At 38.8% G+C, this 19,297-nt stretch overlaps 1 protein-coding gene across 1 annotated transcript; it reads right to left on the reverse strand.

Moving 5' to 3' along the window:
* Nucleotides 1–9,122: 9,122 nt before the first annotated feature.
* Nucleotides 9,123–10,943, reverse strand: LOC142840076 (uncharacterized). Its single transcript, XM_075956552.1, is given in 1 exon segment — nt 9,123–10,943. A coding segment is annotated over 1 exon segment (1,821 nt).
* Between the last annotated feature and the right edge of the window lie 8,354 nt (nt 10,944–19,297).

Here is a 19,297-nt window from a genome sequence, read left to right on the forward strand (position 1 = left end):
GGAAGAGCAGAGGCATTCTGTAGGGCTGGGTTGAAAGCCTCCGTCTAATAGCATCGGCCTGACCCCCAGTTTGGGGGGCACCTCGCCAGGGGCTGTCCTCCCTTACTCTAGCCTTGTATGTACTTGGTATAAACCAAGACGCCAAGAGCGGGTCTCGCTCTGGGGTCAGAGAAGGAGGAGAGTGACCAGTCCTGGGCTGTTCCTGCATACCCCGCGGCCACCATAACTCCAGCCCTAGGGAGTGGGCAGGACCTCTAGCCACGCCTTGCTCCCTGCTTTTCCTCTCCTTCAGCGTTGTCTACTAGCTACTTTTCCTGCTCTCTCTCCCAGGAGACAAACGTTTGAGCCTGAGATGGCAGCCACCCTGCTCATGGCTGGGTCCCAGATCAGAATTAATGCCAATGCCTTCTCGACATTTCTAACCATGTCTCTAATTTCAAGAAGAAAGGCTGGGACTAAATTCCTAGATGCTAAGTAGTGAGGAAGCATTGTGTGATTTCAGGCCCCTGTGACATTTGAAGATATGGCCATGCACCTCACTCGGGAAGAATGGAGACCTCTGGATCCTACACAAAGAGACCTTTACAGGGACGTGATGCAGGAGAATTACGGAAATGTTTTCCCCTTCTCCAAAATAGTTAGTTTTCTTCACCGATTTTATTACATGAATCGCTTCATCAGAAGCAGCCCCCATTCCTAGTAACTTAAAAGCTGAAGACCAGAGGACAAGATGCTGGTGGATGCTTAGTCCTGGAAATGGAGTAGGTTTTTCAAAAGTTGTTTTTTCCTCTCGTATCTTTGGCCCCAAAAGACTGTAATGGGAATGTAGAACTGGACTAGGGTGGCCGCAGCTGCTCTGGCAGAAGGCAGGCGGACTTGTCCTGGGTAGCCACTGTTCACACACCGCAGTGGCCGGGCTCATGCACTTCCCTCCCAAAGGGTTTTTTCCTTGAGTAGCTCATATTGGTACCTTGCCATCTTGCGCACAGGATTCTGCACGCTGAAGGCAGTGACTGAATCAATTCCCTTGTTTCTCACTTGTGTATAGCTTGCACGCTTTTGAAAGCTACCCGAAGATACAGTGTGAGAGGAGAAGGGTACAAGGTTGAGGACCAAGGGCCCTTGGATGGTGGTGACCTTAGCAAGAGATACCCATTGATGCTGTCATTAATCAGGTTTATGAATTGTCTTCAGAAATCACTTTAGAGATGGCAGTGTGGAAACTGCCTTTAGGAAAGGACAGGACCGCAGGTGATGATGGAAGGAGTAGAAATGGGTTGACTCCTTCAGGGAAGGGAGCACCGAGCCCTTCCCAGGGAGCGACAGTCATTTCTGTGTCCTTTGCCATGTAACTTTTACAGTTAGGTCACTCGCCCTTGTACTGCTAACTCTAGGGTTTGATAGGGCCACGCCCCAGTCTCTATCGTAGCTTGCATAAAGGCATGTGTATGTATAGTGAAGTGTGTATTCTAATAGCAGACCGAATTCCTAAGAATCAGCATGTTCTTACGTGATGTAGACCATAAGCTAGAACTGTAGGCATACTCCATGGGAGAGAATTCCTTTATTTTTTTTGTGTTATGGGAAAGAATTTGACACTAGTGCGCAGGCGTGCACTCTCCTGTAAGGCTTGGTTTTGTACAGAACTAAACTCTTGCTCGTATGTGTCCATCAGTTTTGAGACAATGACTGGACAGTTAGGTCCTTTGCCCTTTCTCAGACTGAGTTATCTTCTCCTGTGATGAAACCTCTTTGGCCTCATCAGAAGAAATGAATAAGCCTAAAGAGGAGTGTGTCCCGCCTCCAGGTACAAAGAGTTACAGTGAGAGTTGCCCAGTGTCGCCCAGTACCTCACTTCTCTTTATCTCAGCCCAGGCAGGAATGATGAGTAGCCCGGATATTGGTGTTTACTCCGTCCCGTGGGGATGGAAGGGGATGGGGCCCAGTGCATTTTATGGTGCTTAGTGCAGACTTGTAAATGTTAACATGTTTTTTTTTCAAGAAACCTTTTTTTTTTGCAGGGGTGGGGATTGGGGGTGGCACACGCCTTTAATCCCAGCACTTGGAAGGCAGAGGCTGGCAGATCTCTGTGAGTTCATGGCCAGCCTGGTTTACAGGATCGAGTTCCAGGACAGCCAGGGCTACACAGAGAGTCCCTGTCTTGAAAAAAAACAAAAAAATTTTTTTGTTGAAGTTCTTTGGGATTTGGCATTTAGTGCTTTCACTACAGAGTCACTGTGAGCGCAGCTGGGTGACACCTACCATGTCATTCACTAGTGACAGCCTTAAAAGCAACCGAATGAAAAGCACTCCGAGTGGCCCCTCCCATTTGAGTATGAACTTGGGGCAGGCACGTGGTTTCTATTCTGTACGACATCTAGCCTGCCGTGGGTATTCACATTTTAACCGTTAGGTGACTTATGTATTCTTGGTAACTAAATTCAGATATGGCATCTGTATGTAGCCAATGACTTGGTTGAGTCATTGTAAGTGTCTGCTTGGGAGTAGCTTGTAGAAGACAGCACCTCTGATCCAACTTCATTTTACCCCTTTCCCTACCCTGTCCCCATCCCCCCAGCCCTGCAACGCCACCTCCAGCCTAAAGGTTTTGCTAGTGTGCCATTTGCTGCTTTTGCCTTGTAGATGAAAGGCTCAGGGAGGGTCTCTGATTGTCTTCCCATCTCCCCATACCTGTCTGCGCCAGCTGAGTGCCCTCCCTCCTGCAGTCATCCGCTGCCCACTCCCAGTGCTGAGCTCTGTGGAAGTCGTGCGTCTCTCACACTTCACCAATGCTGTTTGCAGGCCCCTGGCTGTTCCTGCACATACCCAGACACTCTGTGCCTGTGTTCTGTGGTTGTGGAGAGCGGATCCCATTGGTATTGGTTAGTTATCCTAGTGTCTTGTCTATGGCTGTATTATCCTAACAATATTCTATAATTAAAGGTATAATTTTTAAAGTAAAAAAAAAATAAAAATGGCATTACAATGTGTGGCCAAAAATTTCAGATAAAATTTGAAATACCTTGGAAAAGGAATCTAAACACAAAACTACATAGTCAAATGCAGCTTCTCGGTAACTGCCTTTTCTTTGGTGGGCTATGCTAGAGATCAGTGATCAGAGGCTTGCCTCCTGTTACAGATGGCTTTCTGAATCAGCGTTTGCAGAAAATAGGCAGTTCTTTAAAGTGACATCAAATTTACTCATAGGGTGTCTTCTTTCTCTTGTTGACCTGAGAGCCCAGGTTATGAACCTGCTGGTTACACCCCTGTATTTCTGCATATCAAAGAATGTGTGGAGCCCTGACTTGATTCTCCAAGACAGACATGCTCAGGTGTTAAGGTCATGTGTTTGTGGCTGAAGCCCACCTTTGGTCTTTTATTCGACATGACTGTATCTTGAATAGTTTCTAGATAGCATTATTGGGACTTACCTTCAACACCTTCACAGAAATGTCCTTTCTTAGTGCACTGATCTCCTTTGCTACTGTGCACTATATCATATAGAAATTTACCATAAAGTTCTGTGTTCAAAGATATGATTGCTGACTTCTACTGCAGAATGGTATTTTCCCCATTTTTAATTCTGTGTCCAATTTCTTGATAGTTCAGAATTTTGAGTTATTTAAATGCATGATGATTGATTATGGTCTATAAACAAAAGTCAGGATAAGAGAAAATTTTAAACTTTGAATATAAAAGCGATGTGTTTACTGTCATTAGTAGGTGCCACCAATAAATGATAACAACATGATTGCTCTTTCTGGCCAGCCAAGAATGATCCACAACCTTGTAGAATGAAATCAAGCAAGAGTACACCTGAAAAGTGAGTTTTTATGTTCCAATTATAGCCAATTGCTTTGGTTAAATAGCCAAATATCTTATATTTATTTATTTATTTGTTTGTTTGTTTTTGAGACAGGGTTTCTCTGTGGCTTTGGAGCCTGTCCTGGAACTAGCTCTGTAGACCAAGCTGGTCTCGAACTCACAGAGATCCGCCTGCCTCTGCCTCCAGAGTGCTGGGATTAAAGGCATGAGCCACAATCACCCGGCCACCAACTATCTTTTAAAGACTTACATTTTCAGCTTGTTTCCTGATTATTTGTTTTGTACTTTTCCCTCAGTTGAGGAACATTTGGGCTCAGGAATTCTTTAAGAACACAGACAAAGCCGGCGGTGGTCGCTCAAGCCTGTAATCCCAGCACTCGGTAGGCAGAGGCAGGCGGATCTCCTTGAGTTTGAGACCAGCCTGGTCTACAAGAGCTATTCCAGGACAGGCTCCAAAACCACAGAGAAACCCTGTCTTGGAAAAAACAAAAAAACAAAAAAGAACACAGACAAAAAAAAAAAGAACAAAGGAGCTGGGCGGTGGTGGAGCACGCCTTTAATCCCAGCACTTGGGAGGCAGAGGCAGGCGGATCTCTGTGAGTTCGAGACCAGCCTGATCTACAGAGCTAGTTCCAGGACGGGCTCCAAAGCCACAGAGAAACCCTATCTCAAAAAACAAACAAACAAAAAAAAGTCAACAGCACTAGGGAGGCAGAGGCAGGCGGATCTCTGGGAGTTTGAGACCAGCCTGGTCTACAAGAGCTAGTTCCAGGACAGGCTCCAAAACCACAGAGAAACCCTGTCTCGAAAAAACAAAAAAAAAAGAACAAAGACTAAGTTAGTTTCCAATACTATCAGTCCTTTATTTCTTCTGGGCCAAGGATGAGTTAAGATGAACTTAGATCATCCTTTTATACCTTACTATTATTAATGACATGTTCATGAGGCTGAAAAGAAGGCTCAGCTCTTAGAACATTGGTGACTCATCCAGAGAATCTTTGATACCCAGCACCCACAAGACAGCTCACAACTGTCTGTACCTCGAGTCACAGGAGAGTAGACACTGTCTTCTGGTCATCACTAGTACCTGAGATACACTTGCTGCACTCACTGATCAAACTCCTACATCTAAATTGCATTTCATTCCTTTCTAAGGTAACAGACACATGAAGAAAACCTATTTAAAATATAGAATCAAATACAGATCTGTCTTTTCAGTATTTGCCCATTTTGTACCCTAAGAGGCCAGAAGAATGCACCCGATCTTCAGGACCTCCAATTACAGGGAGTTCTATCCAATCAGATATGGTGCTATGAGTCAAACATGGGTATCCAAGAGGAGCAGTACTCCTGAGACATAATTCTTAAGGGAGAGGAGTCACACTGTTCCTTTTGTCTCTCATCACTTGAAGGATAAAGTCCACTCTAGATGGTTGTCAAAGATTCAATGGATGGAATGTGAATGGAATTTGTATATTGCTTCTTTTTTTCATTGTTAAGACAGTTCTCTTTATGTAAGGGAATATTTAAAATGTTGGTTGAAATCAGTCTGACTCCAGGAAGATTTTATTAGGAAAACTTCCATAATTTGGGAGTCTTTGTCTTTTGTGATCTTTTTGAGATAGGATATGTCCATGTGGCCATTGATGCCAGGTATGCATTATGTGGAACCAGCTGGCATCAAACTCACTGAGATTGGACCCATCCAGACTCCCGTGTTCTGTGATTAGAGCCATGTACCTCTATGTTGAGCTGAAATGTTTGTAAAGGACTTATTGAGTAAAAAAAAAAAACACAATGAAAGACTTAAAAGGGAACATCATTGTTTTGAAAAATAACAATATTTCTTCAAATTGTATAATTTAAATGGCCAAATAATTTCATATGTTCAAAATGAGTCATTTTTATTGCATTGTCAATTCCATCCATTTAAAAATGTTTGAAGTGTGCCTTTGTGAATACACCTGCGACATGATGTGCATGTAGCACAGATAGGAAAACTAACCGGGGTCTATGATCTACTTCCACTTTGTGAGTTTTAGTCCTTAAACCTAGGGAGTCATTTGACTGCAAATACACTGAAAGACACTTCCTTTCATTTAAAAATTATTTGTGAATGAGATGATGTAGGAGTGTGTATAAGTAACTGATGAAGTCAGCAAATATGAAATAATTTGTAAGAGTATTAGGGTAAACAAGATATGGAAGCCAGGTTATCAGACTTAGAGGCAAGGAACTTTAATAAATGATGCAACTTTTTGGCATGTAATTTTGGTTTTGAGAAAGTATAAATACATGTCTTGTTCTCAGAATGAAGAAATTAAAAAAAATCTGTGCTGGTAAGAATATTTTCACATGCATAGCGGATTGACTATTCAAATTGTCCCATGGTCCTCTATTCTTGTATGAAATTGCATTTACAATTTGAAAAGAAAATAACACTACTGTTGTAATATTTCTTCTAATTGAATTTGAGCACCAATGAGATGACTCAGTGGGAAAGGACTCTTATGGGTAAGACTAGAATCCCAACCTCGATTACATCTTGAATTTTTCAGGAAAATGGATGGAGCTAGAAAACATCATTTTGAGTGAGGTGACCCAGACACAGAAGACAATTATCACATGTACTCAGTCATTAAGTGGGTTTTAATCATAAAGCAAAGAAAACCAGCCTACAAATCACAGCACCAGAGAACTTAGACAACATGAGGCCACTAAAGAGGCATACAAAGTTCTAATATACATGCGAATTAGAAAAAGACAAGATCTCCAGAGTAAATTGGGAGGATGGGGCCTTGTGAGAGTATTGAAGGGAAGGGAGGAGGCAGGAGGGGAGCAGCAAAAAATGTAGAGCTCAATAAAGATCAAAAAAATTCAAAAGAAAAGAACATTAAGTTATGGTGTCAGATAAACAGTTGATTGCTGATTAGACTACGTTATTACATCGATAAAACATGAATGAAAATACTTCTTTGAATACACATAAGGTATTTAATGTTTCTTATTATTTATTTTATCAGTCATTTTAATGTGAATATTGTCAAATTCTGTTGAAAAACCACACACATTTGGAGTTCATCATTGACCCTTGGTCTTGTATACAGGGGGCAGACATCTGAGCACCATGAGTTCAAAATTATCCCTGAATTTTTACTGACATCCAAGCTAGGATTAATAACAAACAAAAGCTGAAGGGAATTTCTGAAAAGATAAAAATCAAAACCAGAAACAACCCAAAACATTTACTCAAAAAGTATGTTCCCACATGGCCTGACACTTCAATATCCAATGGGAAACAAGTATGATGGGTTTACCATTCTATACATTATAGCAAAAAAATACCCATCACTTGGTAAAGGCACAATAAAAGATGAACAAAATCCATAGAAGTAATAAAAAGACTACAAAATAGAATTCACTAAATGGATTTGCCACAAATATAGCTCACTTTAGTACATACTTCAAATATTTCAATGTAGAAACCACAATGCAATGATCTCCACCAGTCTTGATTAACCATGGTATGTAATTTACTTCCTTCAAGGTTATGATAAAAATTTTTACTTAAACCTAAAGAAAACTGTGAAAGAAATTAACCAATTGTTGTCATGAATTGAACTTTCTTTTTTCTAAGAGTGTGTTCCTATTTCCAGATTTCAAAAAGATATAAATAGACTTAAAATATATGAGGCACTAGAGTCATGCCTAGGTGAGAACTAATGTCAGATGTTTGACAGCTTCCTGTAATTTCTTCTGCAATAATATCCAAAGTATTATCTTTATGTGGATACAGAATGCACATTCAAATACACACAAGAGACACACACATGCATCACATAACTACAATGAACACAACTTTTAAGACAGTTTTTCACTCATGAACACTTTTCTCCTGTAAACATTCATTTATTTCTGTAAAAGAGGAGCTGAGAGTCATTGTAAAGCATACTTACACAATGAATTGGTTCATGTAAAGAAAAAGCAAACTTAGACTTGAAGTAAAAGAAATTAATTCTTCTAAGAAAGTTTTCCAGGCTGGGCAGTGGTGGTGTACACCTTTAATCCCAGCACTTGGGAGGCAGAGGCAGGTGGATCTATCTCTGTGAGTTAGAGACCAGCCTGGTCTACAGGAGCTAGTTCAAGGACAGGCCCCAAAGCTACAGAGAAACCCAGTCTCAAAAAACAGAAGAAAAAAAAAAAAACAAAAACCAAAAAAAGAAAGTTTCCCAGTAGAAATATCTGGTGCTGATCTTCTCTATTCCCAAGGGAATATTTCATAATATATGTCCAATTCCTCTGTCATCTTCTGAACTAGTTCCCAAACAGAGACATCAATTGTATCTTGGCTCAACTCCAGGAGTTTCTGAAACATTCCAGTAAAAGAGGTATTCACATAGATCTTGAATCAGATTTATTTGAGAAGGAAGAAAACATGAGTATGAATACCTCTGCAAAGTGTGGAAAGGGGCAGATGTATACTGAATGAGCATATGGCTCAAATAGGACTTCTTAATAGCAGAGAGCAATGGAGATTTTGATGGTGGGAATTTGCTGGATTTCAATCCCTGATCCTGAAAAAGCTCAGGGATGGGATTGATTTTATGCCGAGGGTTTCATTGCTTTTGTGCTCAGTTGGACAAGGATAGAGTTTGTTTTGATGGATCTGATTTGAGAGCCAAATTGTGTTTCTTTACTGGCCCCTTTTAATGTTGGCTCTTTTCAGAGAGATGTTGTTTCTTTAACTACTTCTAGATTCAGAGACAAGGTACTTTCTTTTGGCTCTGGTTTCAGGACCAATGTATGTTTCTTTGACTACCCTTTCACAAACCAATAATGCTTCATAAAATGTTTGTCCATTTGTTTGCTACTTCAAACTAAAATAAGAGGTATCATGATGCTTGAACAAATTGTTGACACTATAAAATTCTTTTCTATACAATAACTGTTTTTTTTAAAGAATAATTTACAATAAGCCCTCAGTTTTTTCCTCAGGTCCAAAGATTATGGTAATATGCACCACAAACTTAATCAGATTGATTACACACAAAAAGTTTTACTCCTATATGAAGCACAAAACATTCTGACACTGATTTTCGTAGAGTATCACTACAGTATGATTTTTCTTATGTCTTTAGAGAACACACATATTAAACTCAGAGTTTCTCTATAGGATGTCTTATTTTACATATTTGGAGATGATTGGGAAAAAGAATTCAGGACAGATTCCATTCACATGTATCTCTCCAGTATGTGTTCTTTTATGCAATTGAAGATGATTGTGACATGCAAAGTCCTTACCACATTGATGGGCATTCATAGGGTTTCTCTCCAGTATGTGTTCTTTTATGATTATGAAGAGCACAGTTGTGAGCAAAGACCTTACCTCATTGATTACATTCAAAGGGTTTCTCTCCAGTATGTGTTCTTTTATGCCTTTGAAGATTACTGTTTTGAGAAAAGGCCTTACCACACTGATTACATTCATAGGGTTTCTCTCCAGTGTGTGTTCTTTTATGAATTTGAAGAGTACTATTTTCAGCAAAGGCCTTACCACACTGATTACATTCATAGGGTTTCTCTCCAGTATGTGCTCTTTTATGGTATTGAAGGAGACTATGACGTGCAAAGGCCTTACCACACTGATTACATTCATAGGGTTTCTCTCCAGTATGTGTACTCTTATGCATTTGAAGAGTACCACGTTGAGCAAAGGCCTTACCACACTGATTACATTCATACGGTTTCTCTCCAGTATGTGTTCTTTTATGCATTTGAAGAGTACCACGTTGAGCAAAGGCCTTACCACACTGATTACATTCATAGGGTTTCTCTCCAGTATGTGTTCTTTTATGCATTTGAAGATAACTGTGACGTGCAAAGGCCTTACCACACTGATTACATTCAAAGGGTTTCTCTCCAGTATGTTTTCTTTTATGCATTTGAAGAGTACCACGTTGAGCAAAGGCCTTACCACACTGATTACATTCATAGGGTTTCTCTCCAGTATGTCCTCTTTTATGGTATTGAAGGTGACTATGATGTGCAAAGGCCTTACCACACTGATTACATTCATAGGGTTTCTCTCCAGTATGTCCTCTTTTATGGTATTGAAGGTGACTATGACGTGCAAAGGCCTTACCACACTGATTACATTCATAGGGTTTCTCTCCAGTATGTGCTCTTTTATGGTATTGAAGGTGACTATGACGTGCAAAGGCCTTACCACACTGATTACATTCATAGGGTTTCTCTCCAGTATGTCCTCTTTTATGGTATTGAAGGTGACTATGACGTGCAAAGGCCTTACCACACTGATTACATTCATAGGGTTTCTCTCCAGTATGTCCTCTTTTATGGTATTGAAGGTGACTATGACGTGCAAAGGCCTTACCACACTGATTACATTCATAGCGTTTCTCTCCAGTATGTCCTCTTTTATGGTATTGAAGGTGACTATGACGTGCAAAGGCCTTACCACACTGATTACATTCATAGGGTTTCTCTCCAGTATGTCCTCTTTTATGGTATTGAAGGTGACTATGACGTGCAAAAGCCTTACCACACTGATTACATTCATAGCGTTTCTCTCCAGTATGTCCTCTTTTATGGTATTGAAGGTGACTATGACGTGCAAAGGCCTTACCACACTGATTACATTCATAGGGTTTCTCTCCAGTGTGTGTTCTTTTATGAATTTGAAGAGTACTATTTTCAGCAAAGGCCTTACCACACTGATTACATTCATAGGGTTTCTCTCCAGTATGTGTTCTTTTATGCATTTGAAGAGTACGACGTTGAGCAAAGGCCTTACCACACTGATTACATTCATAGGGTTTCTCTCCACTATGTGTTCTTTTATGGTATTGAAGGAGACTATGCCATGCAAAGGCCTTACCACACTGATTACATTCATAGGGTTTCTCTCCAGTATGTGTTCTTTTATTCTTTTGAAGATGACTGTGATCAGCAAAGGCCTTGCCAAGCAGATTAAATTCATATGATTTTTCTTTATTTTGTGTTCTTTTATGACTTTGATGAGTTTCATAAAGAACTAAATCTTTATCATCTTGAGTATATTCATAGGGTTTCTCTCCAGTATGTGTTCTTTCATGCATTTGATGATGACTGTGATAATCAAAGGCTTTACCACATTGCTTAATTTCACAGCATTTTTCTCTGGTATGTGTTTTTTCATTCCTTAGAAGGTGAGTGTCATAAGACAAGGCTTTATCACACTGAGAACATCCTGAAAATTTCTCTCCAATTTGATTTCTTTCAATCCTGCAAGGATAATTTACACATGTCAAAGCTTTACCACATTCAAGACACTGTTGATCCTCAGATCTGTATGAATTAATTTCATAATTTGTTCCAATTGTAAAAATGAATCAAATATTAATGTCTTATAACTTCATTTAAAATCATGTTTTCTTCTTTCTTTAGGGGTCATTTTGCATCAGAAAAAAAATTTGTGATGATAAATTCTTTTGTGTCATGGTTTACCATTTCATCTATACCTATCCCTATATTTTTTTCTATGATATTTTTCATGTTTTTTAAAAGAACTGCATATACTGAGTGCCTTACGAACTTTACTGCATTCATAAATTTTGCTATGAATCCTTATACATTGGCTAAGTGAACTAAGACACCAAGAAGTATAGGCAGACTTAGAACTCATGGGGCTTTTTTGTAATGTGAAGTTGTTTATGTATTAACAATGATGGTAGAAAACCAATTACTGTATACTTGGACTTAATTGAACAAGTATACTCTCCATGGAACTACAGTTTATCTTCTAATTGTTCTTAATGAGACGTATGCTACATCTTTCCATATCCATATTCTCATATGCCTGTATCAAGAGGAACATATAATATACATAGTAAAGGAAGAATAGTGAATAAAAGATTTCCACATTGAATCCTCATGGTTTGACTTGCTGTTCCTCATGGACTTGTGGTATAGATATTAAGGTTTCTCCACAACAACTGCCCCTTGACCCTTGACTCTAACTGCCACTTTTACTAAACTTAGCAAGTCACAAAAAGTATATGAGTAATCCAAGTCTTACCATGAGCTATTGATTTAGGAGAAAGTTTGCAGCTACACTCATCACTGAAATGTGTATACAGTTTTTGTCATGAGTAGCAAGAAAGAAATGGACTGACAGATCTACTACATAGCTCTCACGTTGCTATGATTCAAATGGTGATATCTGTTTAGTCATTGCTTCCTTGACTTTTTCTTAAATGAATGCCTTGCAAATGCAATTCACACATGAGAAATTGAGGAATATGGATTTGTGAGAATTTAATAACCATCAATGCATTTAAAGCTGTGCTTATTTACACTGCTGCCTTTGATTCATTGTTCCAGGACATATTACAAACTCATCAGAGGCACATTGTTATAAACTTGCACAGGAAAATTACCTTGCAGGTCTTCTAGAACATTGACTATGTTCTTCAGTGTTACAGTCCTTCAAAATGTTCCCTGAAATACAGTACCAGAATATGTATGTTATATTATTTAATATTGTACAACAATTAGCTCATTATCTTAAGTGCACCTAAGAACTATGATTGTGTTATTCATCTCATTTTCTTCTTTCTAAATCAAATTACAGAACAACATTATAAGGCAAGGAAAGGTTGTCTCCATATTTTGAAACATGAAGGAAATTAATTTTTACCTATAGTAGTGAGGTTCCTGTAGGTCTCCAGCATCACATCTTTGTAGAGATTTTTCTGGGAAGGATTCAGCAAATCCCACTCTTCCTGAGTGAAGTTGATATGCACATCATCATAGGTCACTGCCTTCAAAAATATACCACACATGTGTACAATGTAAGCATGACAGTGACATCATTGGAAATGCATACTTCTTTGAACGTACAGTTGTATGATTCTGGTGCTCCCCATTCTTATTCTGTGATATAGTCAGTTACTTTAGAAATAAATTGAAAGGACAGTCAATTCTGTCATTTCTGTACACTTTGAATGGGATTTCACCTTATAAGAACAATATCTATTAACAGGGTGAGACAAGAAAAAGATCAACAGTAAATTGTATGCATGAGAAAATTGTATGAAAAATTCCTCATTATAGAAAGGAAAAAAAATACACAAATGGGTGTATTGGTGTATTGTGCCTTTGACCACAACACTCAGTAAACAGAGGTGGGTATATTTGTCTCTGAGTTGAATGCCATGCAAGTCAATATAATCAGGTCCAGGAGAGGTGGCAGTACACATTAAGACTCTGTCTCCATTGCAAACCTCAATAACACAAACAATGGGATAGAAAAACTAACAGGCTTTTATTGAAGTTTCTACAAAGAGTTGTTTTCACTCCAGTTCTATAGTCTTCTTCGAAAACCTGAAGTACCCTAATATAAACTGCAATACCAATAACATTTTGAACAAAAAGAACTTCCTGTATAAAACAGTTACAAGTAGACAGATGAAAACAGTAGAAATATAAATGTTGGTCATAAATAATCAACACAGACCTGGAGAGAGGGCAGATTAATTCAGCACTCTTGCTGATCTTGAATGGAGATGGACAAATTTGCCTGTACTTACATGGGGATTATAACTATCCATTTTCCAGGGTAAGGATTTCTGATATCCTTTGATCACTTTCATGGTACATATCCATGCAGGCATATAAAACTGTCATATTGATTTAAAAAAATCAAAGGAAGCATAACAAGCAACAAGATGTGTTGTGGGAGGTCCTCCCGCTCCTCCAGCCTATAGCCCCTGAGATACCAGCCCATTGGGGCGTGGTGTCTCTCCCTTTAAAAAAGCGGCCACTTCCCTCTCCTCACTCTCTTCACTTCCTAGACTCCCTTCCTGGTTGCGCAGAGGGCTGTTGTCTGGGATGGTGATCTGTAAGTTTTTCCCCCTTTAATAAATACCACTCTATTAATCATAATTCCAAACTGGTGTGGCATTGTTTGTGACTTACGCCTTCATTTGGCACCCAAAGTTTGGTGTTAGGACCTCTCCTTCCCCCTCTTGGCTGCTGGCCGCGAGTTCACCTTGGTGTGAGCATCCCTTCCTTGGCGGCAGCAGCCTTGTGGCCTGTGTCTTGTGCGTGGAGCCAGCATCTTAATATAAATCATCATGCACTGGATTTTCCTGCTGCAGTTCTTTATATTTTCCCTTTAGACACCTCAGATTGACTTCCAGTCCCCACACACCCTATCATCTGCCTCCCCACGTCGATTTCAACTCCACAGGCCTACGTAGTCTCTGCCGGCGTGGTTTGCTCTTTTCTGAGTCATGTTTAAATCTCCCTTGCAAACACAGCTCTTAAGTGGCGCAAACCAGAGCATGCAGTTGCCGGTTGCTGAAAGCTGCAACCCCTCAGGGTGTATCTGTCACGTGGAGGCATAAGCAGCTTTCAGGTTGCTCCACTCTACCCCTGGATTCTGGGTTTCTGGTTCCATCTCTGGAATTGATTTAATTACATTTACTTTGTTGAGCTGCATCCTAGTCATATAATCACACATTTATTGGAAGTTATGGCCATCATGGGTATACCTGCACAAATAAAGACAGGTAATGGTCCAGCATATGTATCTAAGAAAATGAAATGCTTTTTTGACATTACAGGTATACCAAATAACCCTACAGGTCAGGCAGTTATAGAAAGATCAAATCGTAGTATAAAGGATATGCTAAACAAACAGAAAGGGACCTAAAATACTCCCAGAAATAGATTACATAATGCTTTATTAACCTTGAGTTTTCTTAATGCTAATTAGAAAGGAACGACAGCAGCAGAAAGACATTGGATAATGGAAAAGTCTGCTGAACTAAATCAACCGATTTATTTCAAAGACATGCTGACCTCTCAATGGAAGCCAGGAGATGTGCTACGTTGGGGAAGGGGTTTTGCTCTTGTTTCCACAGGAGAAGAAAAATTGTGGATACCATCAAAATTAATAAAGTTTTGATTTGAAGAGGAGAAACCTCTTGTAAAGGAGAAATGACAACTCATCCACAATGATGATATTCATACAGGTGGTAAGAAAAACATATAAAATGGGGGCAGGGTTCTGTTCTTATCTCCACAGCAAAACACTCATCTTTGAAAAATTCAAGGGACCCTGGATGTTTGGATACTGACAGATGGAAAAATACCTGCCCAATAGGAAATATCAAAAAACTGAATGAGTTGTGTAAGTAATATTAAACCATATTTCTAAATTTATGGAGCTGGTTTTGAAGTTGGACTCTGGCTCAGTCCCTCTCCAATTCCAAGCCTGTTAGTAAGAGAAAAACCCAGAGTTTCTGGAGTTTCTGTCTCATGTCAAGAGTCATGATATGGGACAAAAAGAAATATGAGTTTAGAAAACATCTTTGCTTTTCTTCATATCTATCATACTTTTCATTGAATATATCTATCATGCCTTCCATTGAATATATGTATGCCTATATATGTCTATATGATTAATGTTTAAGTTTTTCACAATGAACAATGAGTTTTCCTGCAGTGACATTTGAAGTTTCCAGGGAGAAGATGGGGCCCCATAACAACAACTCCACCTGGTTGATATGACGTCATGATACTGATAGCGCTACAAGACCTGCTTTGGGTACCACCTGCACAAGACAGTTCCAACTTGGTTAGCTGAAATGGTGCACATCTTATACAACATTTTGGCCAGACCTGCACAAAATACTCAGAGACTATTTGCAATTTTAAAAGACATTGATCTTGAAATTTAACCATCATTTTACTTTCACAGGATCCCCCAGAAAGAACGTCGCCCCCATGACAGCTTTAAGTAATTCTAGAGGACGACGCCCCCTCTCCCAGTAAAGTTTGCCCTTGGGTGTAGGGACATTATTTAGGGGTTGATTATAATTAGTATACGATTGAGGGTTGGGGGAGGAATTTTATAAGCTCAGGGATCATTTTCAAAAAAAAAAGAGGGATGATGGGATAATAGATTTGTAATTGTGAGATACTGTTTTTAGACAAATATATTGGCATAGATTCTTGTATATTGATACAAAGTTAAATTATATTGACTATTGTATGCATGCATGTTTCTACCTCTGTTTAAAACATTTTTTTATGTATTGACATATATTGTATTGATATATATATATATAGTATATATTTACCATATTGCAGTGTACATTTCTACCTCTGATTAAGATACTTATACAATGTTTGTGTATTGATATATATTTACCTACTGCAATGTATATTTGTACATTGTTTATATTTGGAGGTCATTGTCCTCATTTGTTTCACAGTCGTTTATTTTCTTAGTCTTTAAGTTAGATAGATATTGAAAATTATATAGATTAATAGTCATCTAAGTTTGCCATTTATAATTAGACTAATCAGGTTCTTTAGATATATAGAGATTATACTCAGTATACATAGATAATCTTCAACTTCTTCAAAGAGCTGTAGAAAATGGCCTTTAATCTAACTCAGAGTTTTGTGGTAGTGAGACACAATTGCTCCTGGCAACACCGCTCTATGCCTGAGAGAATGTTGAGCACCAAAGACACTCCACATGGGGCCTTTCTTTTTGGCAGAACTGGCCTTTGGGCAAAGAAATGCCCATACCTCAACCACTGACAGAGATACAGAGCATGCATCAGTGGATAAAACAGGACTGTCATATCCTGTCAAGACAGGGTAAGATAGTTTTGAAAAGTCACTTGCCTTTAAAAATGGTATGTCAGTTATGTTAGGCCTTAGCCAATGTTGGTCGCTTCAATGCTGCTAACATGACTTTGGGTGATTGCCCAGGTAGCTAGTTGTCTCTGTGATTTGTTACATGTTTTGGAAGTTGTTTTACTGAACTTCCTAATTACCCAAGTAACATTATTTCCCTTCTCAGATCTTTGATGGTGTTGAAGACTATATAAATGTAGTTACTTTCTCTCATGACTTAGCAAAGTTATTTATTATACAAGACCTAAGCTAGTTAGAATAGGATATTTGTACTTATTGTATGTAATTTCATAGTAGATTTAGAACTCTCTTATATAAACAAAAGGGGGAGGTGTTGCGGGAGGTCCTCCCGCTCCTCCAGCCTATAGCCGCTGAGATACCAGCCCATTGGGGCGTGGTCTCTCTCCCTTTAAAAAAGCCGCCACTTCCCTTTCCTCACTCTCTTCACTTCCTGCTCCACCGGGCGACTAGACTCCCTTCCTGGTTGCGCAGAGGGCTGTTGTCTGGGATGGTGATCTGTAAGTTTTTCCCCCTTTAAATAAATACCAACCTAGTAATCATAATTCCAAACTGGTGTGGCATTGTTTGTGACTTACACCTTCAAAGATGTTCATACAACTGTAATTTAATGACCCAAAATACTCAGGCAGTATTAACACTATCAATCCATGGGATGGCATCCTGGGAGTCAGAGAGATACCCTCTGTCAAATTTTTAAATTCAAGATAAGCATGAAGCTCAGCACAGCAGCATATACTTGACATAAAAAATACCTGCATTCCAGGGCCATCATCCAATAACATAACAACAAATAGAGCCAGGAATGATGCCTCCCTTTACTTTCAGGAATTTAGAGCCACACAATGACTCAGATAAGCAAACAAAACAATTACAATAGCAGGTTACCAAACTCTTGAGCACTGAATAACAACTGTTTCTGCTATATATTTTGTGATTTAGAGATTGAGCCTATAATGATGGTAAACACATTTCAGTATAAATAGGAATTTGGCTGATTAATGTCAAGCACAACACAGTAGATATAAATGTCAGGAAACTACTTTAGGGTATTGAAACTCATAACATACAATGAGGAATTTCATCTAGAAAGGCTTCTCCTACTAAGGATCCACAGAAAATTGAAATAAAACCAATAAGGAGAGAAAGTTCTTCAAATACATGATATTTTCTGGTGGGTTGTTTATTTAATCAAGTACATTCTGAACCCAGTCACTATTGGTCCATGGTCAACAAATGAAAGAAATCATTTCATCACTTAAAAGATTCACATTTAATGACCCTTAAAGAAGGACTCTTAGAAGAAATGCAATACTAGCTCAGAATTGAGAAATAGATGTTTATTTATTAGGGATAGACTCACAAATCAGAATCCTATGCTTGAACTGAGATCAGAAACCGAATCATGCAGCCAGGAAGAGGCTGGACTCATGCTCTATACTGGTATATATAATATTAGAGGCCATGCCTTAGTGGTCAGGAAACCACTGGCTGTAAGATTTCCTACAGCACCTTCTCCTTTTGTTTAAATAAGAGAGTTCTAAGCCCAATACACAATTCTATACAATAAATAAGAACAATATATTCATTAATTATCCTATCCTAACTAGTTTATGTCTTGTATAATAACTTGGCCAAGTCATGAGAGGAAAGGAACTTCAACTATCTAGTCTTCAACCCCATCAAAGATCCAAGAAGGGAAATAATATTACTTGAGTAAGCAGGAAGTGCAATCAAGCAACTTTCAAAATGTGTAACCAATTACAGAGACAACTGGCTCCCTGGGCAATCATCCAAAGTCTCATTTGCAATGTTGAAGCAACCAACTTTGGCAAAGACCTAGAATAAGTGACCGACCACTTAAGGAGGTAGGAAAATTTTAAAAACCATCTTATCCTATCTTGGCAAGATTTAACAATCCTGCTTATCCATTTTTGGATATCATTTATCTTGTCAGTAGTTGAGACACAAACATGTCTTTGCCTAAAGGCCAGTTTGGCCAAGAAGAAAACAAGCTCCAAGTGAAGTGACCAGTTTTCAACATTCTCTTGGAAATAGAATGATGCTACTAGGAGCAATTGTGACTCACTTAAACATAACTCAAAGTTATTTAAATGCCATAATCTACAGCTCTTTGAAGTGGTTGAAGATTACCTATATATGATGAATTTAATCTCTACGTATCTAAAGAACCTGATTATTCCAAATACAAAAACCATAAATGACTATTGATCTATAATTCTTTTTTTTTTCAAAAGATTTATTTATTTATTTATTATGTATACAGTATTCTCAGTACTCTGCCTGCAGACCAGAAGAGTGCACCATGAGTCACCATGTGGTTGCTGGGAATTGAACTCAGGACCTTTGGAAGAGCAGGCCGTGCTCTTAACCACTGAGCCATCTCTCCAGCCCGATCTATAATTCTTAATATGTATAAAATTAAAAACTAAGGCTCATATTAGAATATTATACAAGGGGGCTGGAGAGATGGCTCGGTGGTTAAGAGCATTGCCTGTTCTCCCAAAGGTCCTGAGTTCAATTCCCGGCAACCACATGGGGGTTCACAACCATCTGTAAAGATTCCCTTTTCTGGCCTGCAGACATGCACACAGTCAGAATATTGTATACATAATAAATAAATAAATACATATTGGAATATTATACAATAAACAACTAAAACAAATGAGGACAATGACTTCAAAATGTAAACAATGTATAAGTATCTTGATCAGAG

This window comes from Microtus pennsylvanicus, chromosome 22 (assembly GCF_037038515.1).
Source record: "Microtus pennsylvanicus isolate mMicPen1 chromosome 22, mMicPen1.hap1, whole genome shotgun sequence".
Lineage (NCBI taxonomy): Eukaryota > Metazoa > Chordata > Mammalia > Rodentia > Cricetidae > Microtus > Microtus pennsylvanicus.